Genomic DNA, 18,029 nt, shown 5'->3' on the forward strand with positions numbered 1-18,029 from the left:
CTTGAAAGATGCCTTGCTACAGGCACCAATTGTAAGAACAAAATACAACTGTTTGGTTCAATTCTTACAACAATATTTAGCCTTTTCAAGCGCTCTGATAGTTCCAAATTCTGATCTGCTCTCCTTTGTGTATACACACTGAGCTTTTTCAAACTTAATCCAGCAGTCATGTCCTGCTGCTACCGTGCTGGTTTAGACTACATGCAATTACAGTATATGGAAGTGGAGTACAGAGAAGAAAGCACGACTTAAGCATTTAAAACACATGGCCATACATAAGAATGCTGCATGAAGATGCCTGCCTGCCATTCTCACTAATAAATTATAGATAGTCCTCAACCTATGACCATAACTGAGCCCAAAGTTTCTGTTGCTAAGGGAGGCAGTTGTTAAGTGAGTTTTGCCCCATTTTGTGAGCTTTCTTGCCATCGTTGTTAAGTGAATCACTGCAATTGTTAAGTTAGCAATACTCTTGTTAAGTGAATCCGGCTTTCCCCATTGACTCTTTGCTTTTCAGAAGGTCACAAAAGGTGATCACATGACGCCGGGACCCTGCAACTGTCATAAATATGAGTCGGGTGCCAAGCGTCTGAATTTTTATCATGTGACCATGCAGAAGCTGCAATGCGCTTTTGTAAGTGTGAAAAACAGTCATAAGTTACTGCTGTAACTTCGAACAGTCACTAAATGAATTGTCCAGGACTACCTGTATTGCTTCTTTGTTATGTACAAAAGTTCTTGCTGTGGGAAAGTTGCATGCAAGCAGTCCTGTCTGAAAAGAAAACAAGTAAATAAAGTAAGCAGATAAATACAAAAATGTCCGTGTTTTGTTGAACTTTTAAATAAAAGTTCAACTTTTAAATAAAAGTTCAATGCATTTCAGAATGTAATTAAAAATAGATTCTATACAGTATGAGCACAAGTGTGGATGCTCTGTGCCTGCTTTTGGTTCCTGCTGCTGCTGAAATTTCAGGGTGCTTTTGAAAATGTAAAGACTTCTGTTTTAAATTGAGCTGATTTTTTAAAGCTTTGTGCCTTGTTGATATTGAGCTTCCTAAATGTATTTAAAATAGCCAAGGCTGTAGATTTGAGGAAAGATTTGCTCTATCTTTTTCTGCGGATGATGATAAATGCTAAGTCTAAAAGGAGATTCTGCTTAGGGAGTTGAATATAGGCATGATTGCTCTGTTATGCTCAGCTTTCAGAATGGTTTTGTTTGCTGGTGGTAGAACCTGAGTTAGTGACATCCCTTTTGGTTTAATTTGCTTGCTGTCGCATTTATTCCTGAAAGAGTTAAAAAGGAGCTGCCTTTAACGGCAATTAAACACATCAAATCTATTGCTTGAACCTGAGGTGAAAGTGAAAGTGAAAATTCTATCAACCTGTAGTACAGTGGTGGCGAACCTATGGCACGCGTGCCAGAGGCAGCACTCAGAGCCCTCTCTGTGGGCATGCTCGCCATGCCCCGGAGATGGCAACCATCCCTCTTCAACCAGCCACCCACTAACTCACCAAGGTCCCACATGGCTGGATGCATCCCAGCATCCATGTGCTCGTTGGCCTGTGTGTGCAGGGGCCGATGGTGTCAGGCAGCAGCCGCCCCGGCCCCTGCCTCACCTTGCCCTGTGACAATGGCACCCCCGCCCTGCCTCGCCTTGCCTCTCCGCACCCCACAGGACGAGCCTCCTGCCCACCCCCCCACCTGCCAGAGACCCCCTGGATCTCCCCCAATCCTGCTTTTGAGTAGGATGGGGTGATATTATAACAAATTCTGATTTTTATGTTATAGAATTTTCTAATTTTAAAAATAAAAATAATTCCTTTGTCCAATTTTTCTGCAAGTTGGGTTACCAACTGAGATAAGTAGGGCTGTTTCATCCCTTCTACTCCTATTGGTTTTGTAAAAAAAATATGGAAGTAAATGGCTTGTTTCAAATCTCCATTATTTCCTAACCTGGAACACTAAAAATATTTAAAATATTGTTCTATCAAAACATGGAACACTTAAGCCATTACAAGTTTGCTTCTACCAGAATGCACACAACTTTTATCTGTTCAAGCTTGAAATGGAACACATTTTCTATTTTCTGTATTCCTTTGCTGAGGAACTCAAGCTAGTGCTCTTTATACATACATATTTTGTATCTTGTATTTTTTTTCACCAGACCCTGACGGCTTTGCTAAAGAATTCAATTTGATCTGAAAAAGTTGATAAAACTAAAGTTTTGATGGATAGTATGAATGAAGAGCTGCTTGGATAGCTATAGTGCATCAGAATCTAATTAACCATGTCCTTCAATCTCTGTTTAAATTAAAAGTAATTGCTGCTTTAGAACTGTACATTTCTAAAAACATCCAGGGAATCATGGTATCTATGAAGTAACTAGCCCACGGAAAGATGAGAAAGAGGGCCCGTTCTTAGATTCCTGCATTATTCCATTCAGCATATTTTCATAGTATAAATTTGTAATATCAAATCTGCTTTAGCATCCAGAACTTCATGGAGGATTTCTTTCATCGAGAATTGTTCACCATCAGGTTTCCCAGAATTGCCTCTATCAGGATATTCCATTCAGTTGAGCTATCAAATATTCCCTAATTTATCCTGCAGAATCCATATTGCTTTCATGCAGCCCATAGAAAGAAAGATACAAAATCTATTTCTAGATCAGCGGTTCTCAACCTATGGGTCGCGACCCCATTTGGGGTCGATCGACCATTTTCCGGGGGTCGCCAAAGGTGGCGATCCGCCATTTTTCGCGGCGCCGTGCACGCGCGCAGCGCATGGGGGCGGCGGCGCGCATGGGGCAGCGCCGTGCATGCGCAGCGCGCATGGGGCGGCGCCGTGCACACGCACCGCGCATGGGGCGGCGCACATGCGCAGAACATTTGTGTGACAGGGGTCGCCATCACACAAACGTTGAGAAGCACTGTTCTAGATGGTTTTCTCAGGCTATGGATCTTTCGCTGCAATTTAAAAAAAAAAAATCTGAGTGGGGTTTTATTCCTCTGTTACACTTTCTCTGAAAAAGTGATTGTGATCAAGCTGTAAATCAGGCTGACATAAATTTGTGACAGTTTCTGGGTTTGGTTGCCTCAGAAACAAATATCCAAGCTTAGTTATATTCCACTTTGATTAATACAGTGCATTCTATTCTTGAAAAATATCTGGAAACTTCAATAAATGAAAAATATGGTTGCTAGGCTAGTTAACTGATATATGGGACAACATGAGGCTTTTGGTGGAAATCCTGCATTAATTGCCCGTTGTTTAGCAGGCACAATTTAAGGAATGTTTAAAAAGAGTTTAAAAAAATCTTTAAAAGACTTTTCAGCTTGCGTCCTAATTGTCTAAGGAGTTTATTTCACTAAGGATTTGTCTAGATATCAGCTTTTTTTTAAAGATACACCCAGTTACTAAGATACTTTGCTAGTAAGTTATGAATCACTTTTCCTCAGAAAATTCATTCAGAATTTTCATTCAGTCAGACAGTCTTTTAGAAAGCTTTTTGGAAAGGAATCAAGACTTTTCTCTTTAGTTAGACATACTGAATTTAGTTTGAATTAGCACAGAGGTCCACAACCTTTCTAGCTTGGCAGTCTGGCCTGGCACGGGGTGGGGGTGGCGTGTGAGTGGCAGATGCATGCAGTTCAATTTGTATGAGCAGCGCGCACACATTCACCCCTCACACGAATAGAGCTTCGTGCATGAGGGCAAGCACCCTCCGCTTGCAGAAGTGGAGCTTCGCGCATGCATGCCTGGCCATCGCTCAAGTGAGTGGAGCTTCACGCATGCGCGCTTGCCCATCTCTCCCATGGTCCAGTTTTGAACAGGCTGTGGCGCACTAGTGGGCCATAGCGCAGAGGTCGGGGACCTTTCAATTAGCAGTAAGGATATCTAGCTTTGTTGTGTGTTGGGCTTTTTTCTATATACAATCAGATTTTGACTGTTTATGTTCTTTTTTCAATAGTTTTGAGTGACAATAAGCTATAGATCAATCAATTAATCAATCATCATCAATATCAAGGACACTAATGAAACATCTAAAAACGACTTACTTCATACACAATTGTTTGTCATCTACCAGGGTATCCGTCAACTAGTTTATACTCTGGTCTCTCTTTGTTCCATGACTTTGTTCATTATTTTCTTCAGGTAAATTTAAGTTCTGTTTTAATGTCTTCTATTTTAAATTCTACATGTAGGAACAAATTTTACCAAATCAACGTCCATAAGTAAAATTATAAAAATTTGAACTTTTTTATTAAACTGAAACCTAGAATAGAACTAGGACTCACTCATATCAGGTGGAAAATAGTGTACCTTCTTTCTTTATTTTTGGATAAGCCAGTTATAATGGTTTCAATACTGTTTCTTTTCCTATACTCCATAGCCCAAAATTTTCAACAGCATTATATGCCAATATAGTTTCCTCAAATCTTTGAATTTCCTTTTTCATAGTACCTCTCTAATTGGAAAATGCCAGCATCTTTCACATGAATCTTTGTTTACTAGCCTACTAAAAGTAAATGAGTTGTAGTATACTAATTCTACCAAAAATGTCAAACACTAATCAAGTATTTTTCTGTTTTAAGTACAGGTAATCTTCAACTTACAACCACAATTGGGATTGGAATTTCCATCATAACTCAATGCAGTCATAAGTTGAGACTGACCCAATTTTACAACAATTTTTATTGTGGTCGTTAAGCAGATCGTTAAGAAAATCCAGCTTTCCCATTTTGGCAAGCTGAATTTGGCAAACCAGCTTGCCTAAAATCAGCAAAAAAAGGGCTCAAATCGTGATCATGACTGCAGGATTCTGTAACCAGTCATAAATGCAAGCTAACTGTACACAAGTGACCATGGGGGGGAGGTAATGGTCATAAGTGCGAGTACGGGTCATAATTCACTTTTTCTAAGGCCATCATAACTTTGAGCCATTGTAAACAAATAGTCATGAGTCAAGAACTACCTGCATATACTGGCTAAATTGCTTTAAAACAGAGATTGTCAGACAATAGTCTGCAATCTCCTTATCAGTGAATCAGACTAATATCTGCCTTACTGCAACTCTCTACACTCAGCACAGTCAAATCACCAGGCCAGAACCCACTCACTTGCACTTCAGCCCCCATCTCCTTATTTTGTTATAATCTCAAGTAATTCAAATAGTAAATATATAGATAAGGAAGCACATTTCAAAGTATTAATTCTGTATTCAGCTAGAATGCAATAGCTACTTCTGTGGCATCACATATGTAATTCCCATGCATATTTACAAAACCAAAACAATGTTACATTGTGATTAATCATTACTGTTTATAAAAGCAACTTATTTTAAAAACATTCTCAATCTTGGTTTGTTTCAATACATTATACTTATGATTAGTCACATTTTGTCCCTGTTTGAGTGACACAGCAATTTGTAGTTAATAGAGTACAGAAACCAATGCTCTTGAACAGAGGTCACCAACCTTTGTCAGTTGGTGGACTGGAGAAAAAGGGAGGGGAAAGAATTTTACATGTGTGCATGCGCATGGGGCCACGAGCACACCTACTCTACAAACGGGGCAGGGCTAGCACCCACATGATACTCACTAACCCTGCCCCCTTCTTGCATGGCGCAGTGCCTTGTTTCTGTGCTCCACAGTGTGGCAGCGGCCATTTTTGCACCTTGTAGCGCAATGGTGGCCCCTTTCCACACCCCGTGGTGCAGCCGCAACAGCATCCATTTTTGCACCTTGCAGTGCAGAGACATCCTGGTTTGGCACCCTGCGGTGTGGCAGCGCTCATTTTTGCACCCCACAGCGCAGCCCATTTTTACACCCCAAGGCATAGCAGCGGCCCATTTTTACGCCCCAAGGCACAACGGCATCCCATTTTCGCGCCCCGAGGTGCAGCAGCAGCCTGTTTTTGCGCCCCGCAGCCGCGGCACTAGCACAAGTGAGGGAGTGTGCGTGCACACGTGTGCACACTGCCAGCCTGTCCCGCGGCCCAGTGGCCAGCAGGCCACGGCCCGCTACTGGGCTGCAGCCCACAAGTTCAGGACCCCTGCTCTTGAACACCCCATAGTTATGTCAAAACATGACTAGAAACACAATATGAAAGAGGCTGAAGAAAGACTTGGCTCATTTTATTAACACTAAGATATGATCCATGCCAGTTCTCCAATTACTAAAACTTTTGCCTAGACTCTGCAAGGTGTTGTAACTTTTTTCTCCAATATTTTTCCTTAAATCTCCTCTTGCAAGTATTTTCTAACTACCATCCAAATGGCAAGAGGTTTTCAAAAATAGTAGCGCTAAGTTGCCTAGCAACAGTATACGTTACATTTCCCTATGTTTAATCTGGACACCTTATGGTAAAGATACTTTTCAGAAGCTGTTACAAGAAAAGTATGTAAAATTGTCCTCTGTATATTTACAGTAGTGGCCAAATTGTAGAAACCTTTTGGGAAAAGTGTATTTTTGAGGTTTGATGGCTAATAACACCATTTATTTTTGGAGTAGTACCATAAAATTATATATCAATGGAAAGATAATTTAATCAAGAATGTAATGCAACAAAATTTGTTTAATTATCTGTGCTGTATTCTATGAAAAGGTATGCCGAATAACCAGAAAAAGGAAGCACAACTTGCTTAGATTGATATCAGGTAGCTTTCTTTCATCTGATTGTAGCCAATGACCATGAGTGTTTAGAGAGCCAATCAGGTGTCATCTTATTTGGGCAATGAGCCAACCAGATCACAGTAGGATTCAGTTATTGATGTCATGTATTGAAGCTGAGAGGAAGACATTTGTCAATGTGTTATGTGATCGCTATCAAGTTGGTTGGGGTTTTTTGTATTCTTTCATTTAGTGAGCTTGTAAAACATAATAAAATTAAAGTAATGGTGCAAAGAGTTGACTGGTTGCCCAGAAAGTGATGTAAAATAGTATTATTAAATGAACAAGGCTACAGTTATAAAGAAATTAGAAGAGAAACTGGTGGAAACTTAACCAAAGGTGGCATTTCTACTGTACACTTTTCCCAAAAGGTTTCCACAATTTTGGAAACCTGTACCTCTTCGATGTAAAATGGTCCAAGAAATCAGACCTTATATAAATTCTGCAATACAGGCATCAGAAGGCAAGCCTCTCTGAACTGCTAAAACACAGACTAACCTTACTTGGGAGCTACAGACTATTGCTCTTTTCTCCTGCCTTCTTATGAAGCTGCTACAACAAAGTTATAAAATTCTGTTTATTTTGCAATTCATTTTTAAAGACTCTCGACTATTACTAGATTCATCTTAATTGTTATAGTCAGTTGTGAATTCAAACCAAACGTATTAGTCATTCAAGCTTTCATCCTAACAGAGTCAATAACCCTTTCAACTAGGCATACAACCTAGGAAAATACAAAGAACTTGGAAAGTACAGCAGATAATCAAAAGAATGCAGTTTGTTCTTTTAAGCCAATCCTCCAAGAGCTTAAAAATCTCAATTCCCATCGAATTCAGATATAATATAAGTGGAAGCTAACAGTCAAGCTGAGCAAAATCCTCCATCGAAAAAACATAAACCCTATTTGTTTAGGGAAATGGCTGAACTGGTAGTCTTTGAGAAACACTGTCAACTAAGCAACTTTAGTATCAGATTCCAACATACAATAAGTCTAATCTCTATTATCGCACATTAATTTGTTTGATTTGAGAGTATACCTTTATCCCAGTAATGATCTACTGGATCAATTCTAATAACCTCTGAGATGGCCTAAAGCCAGGAGGAAGCCTTTTAGCCCTGAAACAGCTGTTAAGCTGAAGGGAGCTGAAAGGAGGGAAGCAGATTGTCCACCCAATATAATATCTGAAATATAATATTATTTGTAATTGTCAAGTATATTTTTGTGCAGTTTCTACAAATGGCAAGCATTTGTTCATAACTTCAGAAAAATAATGTAAAAAAAAGTGGGATGAATCAGTTTATAGAGTAAAGTGTCCAAGTGCTTTCCTTTGATGTCTGTTAATAAATTATACCAATTATTGGTTAATACTTATGATTAAAAAGACAAAGATTTCATAGAACTAGTATTTTTTTATTAATTTTTTTTTAAAAAATTTTTAAAATTTTAAAAAAGTTCCCTTCCCCAAACCCTCCCAACCCACCCTAACCCTTCCCCAACCTTCCCAGAGCTGAATACAGGCTTAATTAAAATATGAAAGAAAAATTTTTAAACACAAATAAACCATATACAAATTTGGTTACAATAATTAAACAAATTATAAAATACTTTAACACCAATATTTAAAAAGCAGAAAGAGAAAAAGAAAAGAAACAAGAAAAAGAAGAAAAAAGAAAAAAAAATTTAAAAAAAAGAATATCTAAAAAATATCTTAAATTTTAAATATAAATTATTCAAAAGCTAAATAATATTTTTTATATCATACTTGTATTGTATAAAATTTATCCATCTTTTCTATACCAAAAGGTACTTCTCTTGCAATTGATCTTTCAAGAAAGCCGAAATCTTTGCCATTTCCGCTAAGTAAGAAACTTTAAGAAACCATTCTTGCAAAGTAGGCAAAGATTTGTTCTTCCAACATTGCCCTACTAACAACCTAGCCGCTGTAATTAAATTTAACATCAATATAGTTTCTTTACTGTCACAATCGGAAACAATACCCAACAAAAACAATTGTGGAGTAAATTTTATCCTTCTTTTAAAAATTGGTATGTGAACTGGAAGATACCACATTGCCAACCTTTTGGGGGTAGTAAGGAGAAGGAACAAGGCCAGAAGGGGTTTCAAGAATGCTCTTTATTTGTATAGGGTATGATAGCAGAATTTTGAAAGTCTCTATCATGTCTTACATAAAATAAAGATTTTTGTTGTTGTTGTTGTTGTTGCTGCTGCTTCTTTCATGTGCTTTGTTCTTCTTCAGGACTTAGTAATCTTTTCTCAAATTCTTCAAAAGTTGGTTCATCTCTTTCCCACTCTCAGTGCCGGCTTATTCCAACATTTGCCCAATCTAGGTCGAGGGTTCCCAATCCCCGGTCCATGGACCGGTACCAGGCCATGGCATGCCAGAAACCAGGCCAAGCAACCACAATTGTAAACAAGCAAAGCCCCATCTGTGGGATGCAGGAAGCATACAGAACCATGCCCCCTCCAGTCAGCGTATAAACCTCTCTCCAAGATTGGGGGCCTCTGTCCTAGGGCACTGGTGACTACTAATGGAATGATGGCAGTGTGCCAGCCTTGCTTCATAAATGAATGAATACACACACACACACACACACACATACACATTCCAAAAAGATTCATGCCTGGTTTACAATATCAAGCATAAAACATAAGTAAACATCATACTATACTTGTACCAGTGTATTCTTTCTTAGGAATTACTTTAAACTCTACAAAGTTTGACTGGGATTATAAAATATTTTTGGGGATTAGTTTGCCTTCTAATAGGGATGATTTGTGATTGGCCGTGCATACTCTGGGGGACATATTGTAAACAGGCACCCACTACATGTTCTCAAAATCCATAAATGTACTCTAAGATCAAGGTTGTATTCCAATATACTAAAGACATCACCCAGTAGGATTTTAGACAGATTTTAGTTTTTGTTCTTAATTAGAGTTACCATCTTTCAACTTAAAAAAATATTCTGGAAAGGAGATGTTTATGTTAATATACTGCACAAAATTTATTTATTTATTTTTATGCCTCTACAGCAGTACAACTGCAAATGGCTCATTAAATCATTCGTAGCTTCTTTCGTCACTCCCACCAGAGCTAACAAGCCTGAGGCATTATTTCAAAATCAACAATCTCTGCCACATTGTTTTATTCATTTTCTTAGATTTATATCCTACCTTTCCTCCAGGAGCTCAAGGCAGCTTACATGGGAATTTCCTTTATTTTTATACCCACAACAGCAATTCTGTTAAGTAGGTTTGGGATGAAAGAGAATGATTCAGCCAAAAATCACCCAGTGAATTTCTATGTCTTAAGGTGAACTCGAACCTGGATTTTCCTGGTCCTAGACAAAGTTCTTAATCCCATGGTTTCTCATAACACACTTAAATCTGTGTTTTGATTTGAGCTAACAGTTCTCTGTCACTTACAGTGGTGTTCAAAGAAAAGGGAAAAGAAAGGAATTGTAAACAGCAACTTAGATGCCACCCCCTCTGTCATTCAGGGTTGATGCTCAGGGAAGCGTCATCCTTTTTCCTCTGTCCTGAAATGTCCAAGATTGAAAACCTGAATATTTCAGAATATTTTTTTCTTCCTGTCAGAGGTTTAGCTAGGACAAAAAGACTTCATTTTCCAAGGATATCCAAACATAAAAGCATGTATGAAACTGAGCTTTGTCCTATTCTTTCTCTATATTTATTACAATTATTTATGTCCAGCCTAGCAGGCCAACAGAGTAATCCAAACAGTGGTAAATAAAAACACAATGGATGCTCTTTTAAATCAAGAAGATGGTGAAAGAGAAAAAAAGGAAAGCCCCTTTTCTGTCTTCCAGAATCCTGTACGTAAGGTATTTAGTGCAAAGGAGGCTATGTAGGGTAAAGGAAAAGCCAGATGTGCTAGTTGTCATGTTCCTTCTATCCTATCTTGCATTGATATGACAGTTCATAAGTTCATTAAACCTCAACTTGCCAAGTCATTTGAGCCATTTAAAAAAAAACAGATGGAAAAATCTCTCCAAAGCAAGATTGCAAACCACAGTTTAGGAGATAAGGAACCCAACGTTTGCTTACTGGTATGCAATTATTCCAACCTAGTGTACAATTAAGGAACTCAGCCTTCACACAGATCCAAAGTTAATAATAATAGTTGTGATACTTACTGAACAATTTTTATCTGCATTCCTTTTCCAGTGCTTTTTCTCTACTTTCTTTGCTGCAGTTGAATTCAAAGATGCATGAGTTGGTATACGAGGGTTGAGAGCTAAAATATTCTGCAGATATATAAAAAAAAAGATGTTTCCTTTTTTAAAAGTTGAAAAGCAGAGAAAGAAACAATTAAATATTTCTGCTTACAAAACTTCAAAGTTCCCAGCTTCTGTTTGTTTAAAAAGAAGGAATTTAGCAATGTAAAGTAGATGTTTGAGTCAATTATATTAACATGATTTCTTATTAATCTATTAAACTATTAATGCTCCCTAGCCTTTCTTACACAAATGAGGGTTCTATTCCAGTAAAAGTTAAGAATTATATTGTTTTGCCAGAATAAAATTAGCTCTGCAATTATTCTTTTTTAAATTTGCTCTCATAATTTAAAATTCATATATATATGCATGCTCCGTGAATGAAACTCTGCATATAACACTGACTATAATTTACAAATGACATCAAATTAGGGGGAATTGTTAGCATTTTAGAAAATAGACTCAAGATTCAGAAGACCTTGAAAGATTTGAACACTGGGCCCTATCCAACAAAATGCAATTCAATGGCGAGAAAAGTAAGGTCCTGCACTTAGACAAGAAAATGCACGATAGATGGTATCTGGCCCAATAGTAGTATCTATGAGACAGATTTAGGTATTACAGTGGACTGCCATTTAAGTATGAGCCAGTAGTAGTGTGCTGCAGCTGCCAAAACCATCAACACACTCCTAGGCTGCATCAGCAGAGGGATAGTATCAAGATCATGTGAAGTGATAATACTGCTTTATACTGCACTAGTGAGGTCACACTTGGAATACTGCATCCAGTTCTGGTCACCATGATACAAAAAAGATGCTCAGACCCTAGAACAGTGGTGGCAAACTTAGGGCACGCGTGCCAGAGGCAGCACGTGGAACCATCTCAGTGGGCATGCGCCATCGCCCCAGCACACATGGTCTCTAAAAGTTCACCATCACTGGCCTAAGGCCAGCCAGCCTGGAGCCACCATTGGGGAGCCCACCATCCCACCCGCCAGAGACCCCCTGGATCTCCTCCAACCCTGCCCGACTCCCACAGGTGTCCCTCCCCATAAGCAACATCAAGATGGCCATGCCCACCCGGCCATGCCCACCCAATCTGCCATGACTACTGCAACCACACCCCTCCAATGGCCACGCCCACCCAGTCTGCCAAGCCCACTGTAGCTGCACCCGAGTGGGCCACACCCACCCGGCACCCGGCGATACATAAATGGGTTTTGGGTTGAGTTTGGGCACTTAGTCTCTAAAAGGTTTGCCATCACTGCCCAAGAAAGAATATGGAGAAGAGCAATGAGGAGATAGGGAGTCTGGAGGCTAAACCATACAAGGAACTGTTAAGGGAACTAGATATGTCTAGTCTAACAAAAAGAAGATTAGGGTGAGAGGTCTTCCAATACTTGAGGGCTATCACAGAAAATAGGAGATTGACTTATTCTCCAAAGCACAAGAAATAGAACAGAACAAGAAGTAATGGGTGGAAGGTCTTTAAAGAGAGATCCATCCTGGAACTAAACAGAAATTTCCTGACAAAAAAAACAGTCAATCAGTGTAATGGCTTGCCTCCTGGAGTTTTGCGTGCTCCATCAGTGGAGATTTTCAAGAAGAGATTAGGCAACCATATATGCAAAACGATATACAATATCCTGCTTGAGCAGAGGTCCCTTCCAACTCTATGATTCTGCTTTCAACACTGTTTTATAACACTGTTCTATAGGTTCTGCACTGTACCTCTCATTAAAGGCAGACAGTTCAGTTGAAAATTACCAAAATGCTGTACAATAGTTTCCATCTATTTAAAGAGCTTTGTGCAACCCAGAACAGAGAACTGTGTCACTGGAAATACTTATTAAATACTGAAGACTCCACACTCTCTTATCAGCTTACTCAGCAGCATGGGATCATGCCAATTTTGGTCCAATATTCTGAACATGTTGGCAAATAGTGTGCCAATACTTTCGGTGGTTTGTTAATTTGTTTTGTTCATTTGGTATATTGGTTGATTGGTTGGTCAACTGACTAACAGATTTTTCGCCTTCAAGTCAATGTCAACTCTTTGTGACCATGTAGATTTTCTCCAGGAGGATCTGTCCCCAGATAATCCATTGTTGTATGTTTTAATTTTGTGTAATTTTATATACTTTTTATATTCTGATATTGTACTGCGTACCACCCAGAGTAGCTTTTTGAGGAGATGAGCAGTCTAGGTAATCTATTTCTGATACTCATCCACAACCAAAGCTGGCTTGATGGGAAGAAATTCAGTTTCACCCTTCAAAATTACGATTGTGATTATTTGTTGCATACTTGTTTTGACTGGATTTGGCATTTTTATCCACCTATCAAGCTATTATTATTATAGTTCATTGCACAGTCAGCCAGATGTTCAGATAGGATTTGGCATTTTTGTCTACCTATCAAGACCTTCCCGAGGACTGGGATAGGCAGATGTGGATGGTTTTGGTGTTAAAAGTATTGTCATAGAATGTAAGCTTTTCTGAATAAAGCTGCCTTTTGCAATTGACTCAGGCTGATTTTGTCAATGCCAACGTAACTGTTATTTTTATTTTTCTAAAATCCAAATGATCTTAATATACGGTAAGCCTAGCTATTGTTACCATTTATGCTTCCTTTTTATTAAATCTAAAATTTAGCCTCTCTTACTTAAGTTACAGGATTATGAAATTGCTAAACCTTTCAACTAGTTATTTGTATTATAAAATACTTTGTATAAATTTGTTCATTTATATTACCCAAAATGATAGATTTGTAGCCTAAAATTCCATAAAGTTATATGCAATCTTATAAAAAAAATAAAAAATCTTCTAAAATAGCTGACCTTGTAACAAATTTAATGGTAAAGCAACACCAGTAAAAGGGGGAGGGGGGGAAAGGGAGGATGATGATGATTCTGGAATAGGTATTTCATAATGTTTTCATTTTAAGTCTTGAATTTTCTAGGCATCATTCAAGGAGAAAGAATATGTTATTTTTTTCCAAATCCAATACTTGCAAAATAAAAGTCTGTTTAAGATTAAGAATATTGCCCATTTGCAACAGGGAATGATTTCAGAAAAAGGACAACATGAAAATTGTAGTAGACACATTTGTAAATGTCCTTTTACATAAAGCAACATTTAGAAGTTATTTAGGGTGCACAGCACTGGTTTAGGAGAAGGCAATCTGGATCTTTCCCAAATTAGCTTTTGTATTAGAAGCCAAGTAAGTAGAAAACAAATTATACCAGAATATAGTATTTGTCCATCTAATCTAATATTTTCCAATAGACGATAAGCTAGTACGTATCCAGATGATATGGATGTCAACCTCCCTCAACCCCAATCAGTAGGTAAGAGACGCTGCAGGTAAAAAAAAAATCCAGGTGATGCAAAAACTAATTACTTTTGGTCTACTCTAATGACCATCCAAGAGTCCTTTCTTGCTGGAAGAACAGGAAATGACATTGTATCTCAGTGTGAAATACCACTGTGCTCATCATTTGAATTGAGGTGGCAGATACCTCTCATAAATAAAGAAATCTTCACCATAAATTAGCGTGGGAGACAAGTTAATAAAAAAAGAAAAAAGCAATCTTACAAGATGTAAGATAGGCATGACAAAACACGCAGCACATTTTATTTCAAGAAACTGCCTCTTAACAGGCACAGATTCACATGTTCACCACATCAAAGAAACATGGCTTTCATATGTCTATGAAAACATTCTGTAAGTGGTTTACTAAACGTGAAGATACAAAATGCTTAAAACAAAATACATTGCATGGATAGTATATCTGACAGAGCACCTTAGCTCATTATAAATAATTGCTTTCATAAAGTGTATCTGAATTCTGAAACAGCGTATTAAAAGCTGGATGGCAGAGGAAGGAAAACACTATGTGGGAGAACGGTATTTATTTGTTAAGGAAATAACCTCCATATTGTGCCCTCCAAAATGTCTTCATAAAAACAGTTTCTATGCACTGCCATTTATTCCCAGTATACTGCAGTACATATTACCATTCTAATGCATCCCCCCCCCCAAAAAAATTATTTCCCATTAATTTTACGAAATATTTGCAATGCATTTTATTATTATTTTCACCTGATTAAAAAAAGTCCTCACACTTCAGAGTTCTATTGCCACCATTCTTCCTGGGCCAATCCAGCCTGATTATATAAGGAAATGATCAGAAATGGCTAGAGTAGGGCAAAAATGAAGCCTATGACCCCAAGTTATTAAAATTCAGTTCAGTGTTTGGTAGGAATCATTGGAAAGTTACCGTGCCGTAGTAGAAGTGCAAAGTGAAGGAAGAGCCTTTGCAAGTGAAGGGGGCAAACACAGGGACAGGATGCCTGTTGGAGATATGCGTGAATTCCAATTTAGTTCAAAACATCCTGCCTTTTAAATAAAATATATCAAATGCAGAAACAGATCAATTCAAAGCTATTGCCCCATTAACTCTTCTTTCCATTCAAACCTTCCATCTTCAGGCAAAAAAAAATATAATTGAATTATACCAGTACAAACTGAATACATGCATTTTTTCGCCCAAGATCTTTTTCAATATTCCTGACCCCTTTTCGGGCAAAGTTTTTATTCCATCGTTTCATTGCTTTGTTTTTTTATTTTATTTATTTATTTGGTTTTCACATTCTTTGAACCACCCAACTCCTTCAGAGGCAGTCTGTATTGCCACAGAATGCATTTTAAAACTACCGTGTCTATGATGGTGATCTTGCGTATTTATTTCAGCTTTTTTTTTCTTTTTTAAGTATAGAGTATTTCAAAAAGGTAAGATCAATGAGATCAATAATGTCTGCTTCACTTTTCTTTGGACTACATCTAGGAGTTTCACTGGGATACCTACACTGCCCCGAGCCTAAGAATTTTATCATGAAAAAAGCTAGGCATATTTATTCAATCCCAGATAGACTTCTGTAATCTTAAATCTGTTACTAAAAAGCTAGTAGTCTACAGATTTCATTCATAGGACAAGTCAATGTTAAAGTTTAATCAGCATTAACTATACTAAAAGGTTTGATGGGGTTTGGGATTTGTGGGTACGAGGGGTGCTCAGTACTACAATTAGCTAGTAGGTGAATTTTAAGCATAATATAATAAATCATATCAACAGACACAACCACAAACTCTTTTGTTTATGGCCACCACACAGGTTATTTTCTCTGGTTTTACAGTATTCTTTTGAATTTCATTTCTCCCTTTCCTTTATCCTGTTCTTCCACTCCCTCCTTAAGTAGATATGCCTGAAGGTTAGACAACAACTACACATGCCATTTTCTTTTAATAATTAAATTTTAATCTAAATATCAAATGAAAATGCTAGGACCTGGCAACCTTATAAAATAAACATAAATAAAAATAAAGCCGTTCTAAAACCAACTCTTTAATACAATAGAAAGGACGAGCTTGCTTCGTTCTGAATCCTTCCTAGAAGCTAGGTTTTATTCTTTCAGACAATCGTTCGCATTTCTCATTCATTCCCCATTTATGTTGTACTGATATTTTGTTCTTTCCAGCAACAGCTATAGAAAATTCTGACTTTGCTACCAGCTTGTTCAGGCAGAACAAGAACAAATTCTGACAGTGATTGAGGTTGCACACCCAAAATGGGACCCCTGACAGAGCGCATTCTGAGTTGTACTTGGACAAGCTAGCTGCCATCTTCTCCAAGAAGAGTAGGAGCAAATTCTGACAGCCATCCTTGTTTTTGGTTTAAGCCTTCAGGTCCATGCATCTACACCCAGAGCCCTATTACATGCTGCTCCAGACTTCCCGCTCTACTCTATTTGGATATGCTGACAGCCAGTTCCTCCAGCCCAGAGAAGGAATAAATTCTGGCAATAATCCAGCTGTCAATGTGCAAGCCATGAAATTTGTACACTGAAAGCAGAGCCCAGACCTGAGTCTAGTCATTGCTTAGATAAGCCAGCTGTCAGCTTGACCAGACAGAGTAGCAGTAAGTTCTGGCAACAATCCTGCTTTGCATATGGAAACTTCCCACTTAATTGCGGCACCATCCCCTCCTCTGATTAACTTACAGCCTTCTGGTGGCTGCAAACCACCACTTGAAAACCTCTAGGGTTATATTATAATAAATATATTTGATATTTGGGTGCTGTGTTTCTTAATATATAAAAAATGTAATTTATACCAGTTGAGCTAAAACACTGTTCCTCAATTATCTTAGTTGTCTGAATTTTACAATGCAGCCTCTCAATCCAAATGATAACACAAAACTGGATAAATCCTTAAAAATGCTACAAGAATGTTCCAATGTATGGATGTGTATAACTTTTTTGTATCAGTTTCTGAATCCTAAAGTGCAGATTTTTCAAATCTGTCGCTTTCAGTGTTTGCATTTGGAAATTGGGGGACTCAAAAAAGAAGAAGAAAGTCCACTGCTAATGTGGGCATTTTGCATCTTTAGAATTAAGACTTCATTCAATGATCTTTGAATGGGATGATTCTCTAAGTGTGCTAGTCTTCATTTGGAAACTGCCTCATCACATTAATGACAGTCTTGAAAAAGTAACTTTACAAACAGTCTTTATGACCTTCACAGGTCTGTAAAGCTGAAGTAAAATAATAAGCATGGTTGCTGTTTCATTTTTTGATCAGTTCACTTAATGACTTCGCCAGTCCCATTTATCATTGCTAAACAAGGATTACTTGGATTACTTTAAGCTAATTTGATATACTGGGCCCATCTTGTCTTAGGACCACTCTCCTTTCAGATAATTGGGATCTTATGTATATCTCATAAACTCCTATTTTATGTGTGTGTCAGCAGGGATAAATTATATTGAGGATAGAAAATAAATGTTTCTCAATGGAAATATGTAACATGCTCCTGATTTTCATACAGAAACATTGCTATATAAATATAGAATTGGGACACTTCCAAATTTCAGCACAGAATTCATTTATCTTAGGGAGTTTTTCTGAATATCGTCAGCATTATTGTTAAGCATTAAATAAATTGAGGAATGTCTACTACATCCCTGTCCAATAGAATGTCCTTTTATATGCTGGTTGGGATGCACACGGGTTGTAGTCCAACACATTTGGAGAGCA

General features: G+C 37.9%; 1 protein-coding gene across 4 annotated transcripts in view; it reads right to left on the minus strand.

The window, feature by feature from the left end:
• DPYD (dihydropyrimidine dehydrogenase) overlaps positions 1–18,029 on the minus strand; it is a 567,113-nt gene that overhangs the window by 527,060 nt on the left and 22,024 nt on the right. For all 4 annotated transcript variants that reach the window (XM_039339800.1, XM_039339803.1, XM_039339804.1 and 1 more), the window contains exon 2: positions 10,852–10,962. In XM_039339800.1, the coding sequence (XP_039195734.1) occupies positions 10,852–10,962 (111 nt within the window). The remainder of the gene's footprint in view (positions 1–10,851; positions 10,963–18,029) is intronic.

The sequence above is a fragment of the Crotalus tigris genome, unplaced genomic scaffold, assembly GCF_016545835.1.
Source record: "Crotalus tigris isolate CLP2741 ecotype Arizona unplaced genomic scaffold, ASM1654583v1 scf7180000017739.2905288, whole genome shotgun sequence".
NCBI classification, from domain to species: domain Eukaryota; kingdom Metazoa; phylum Chordata; class Lepidosauria; order Squamata; family Viperidae; genus Crotalus; species Crotalus tigris.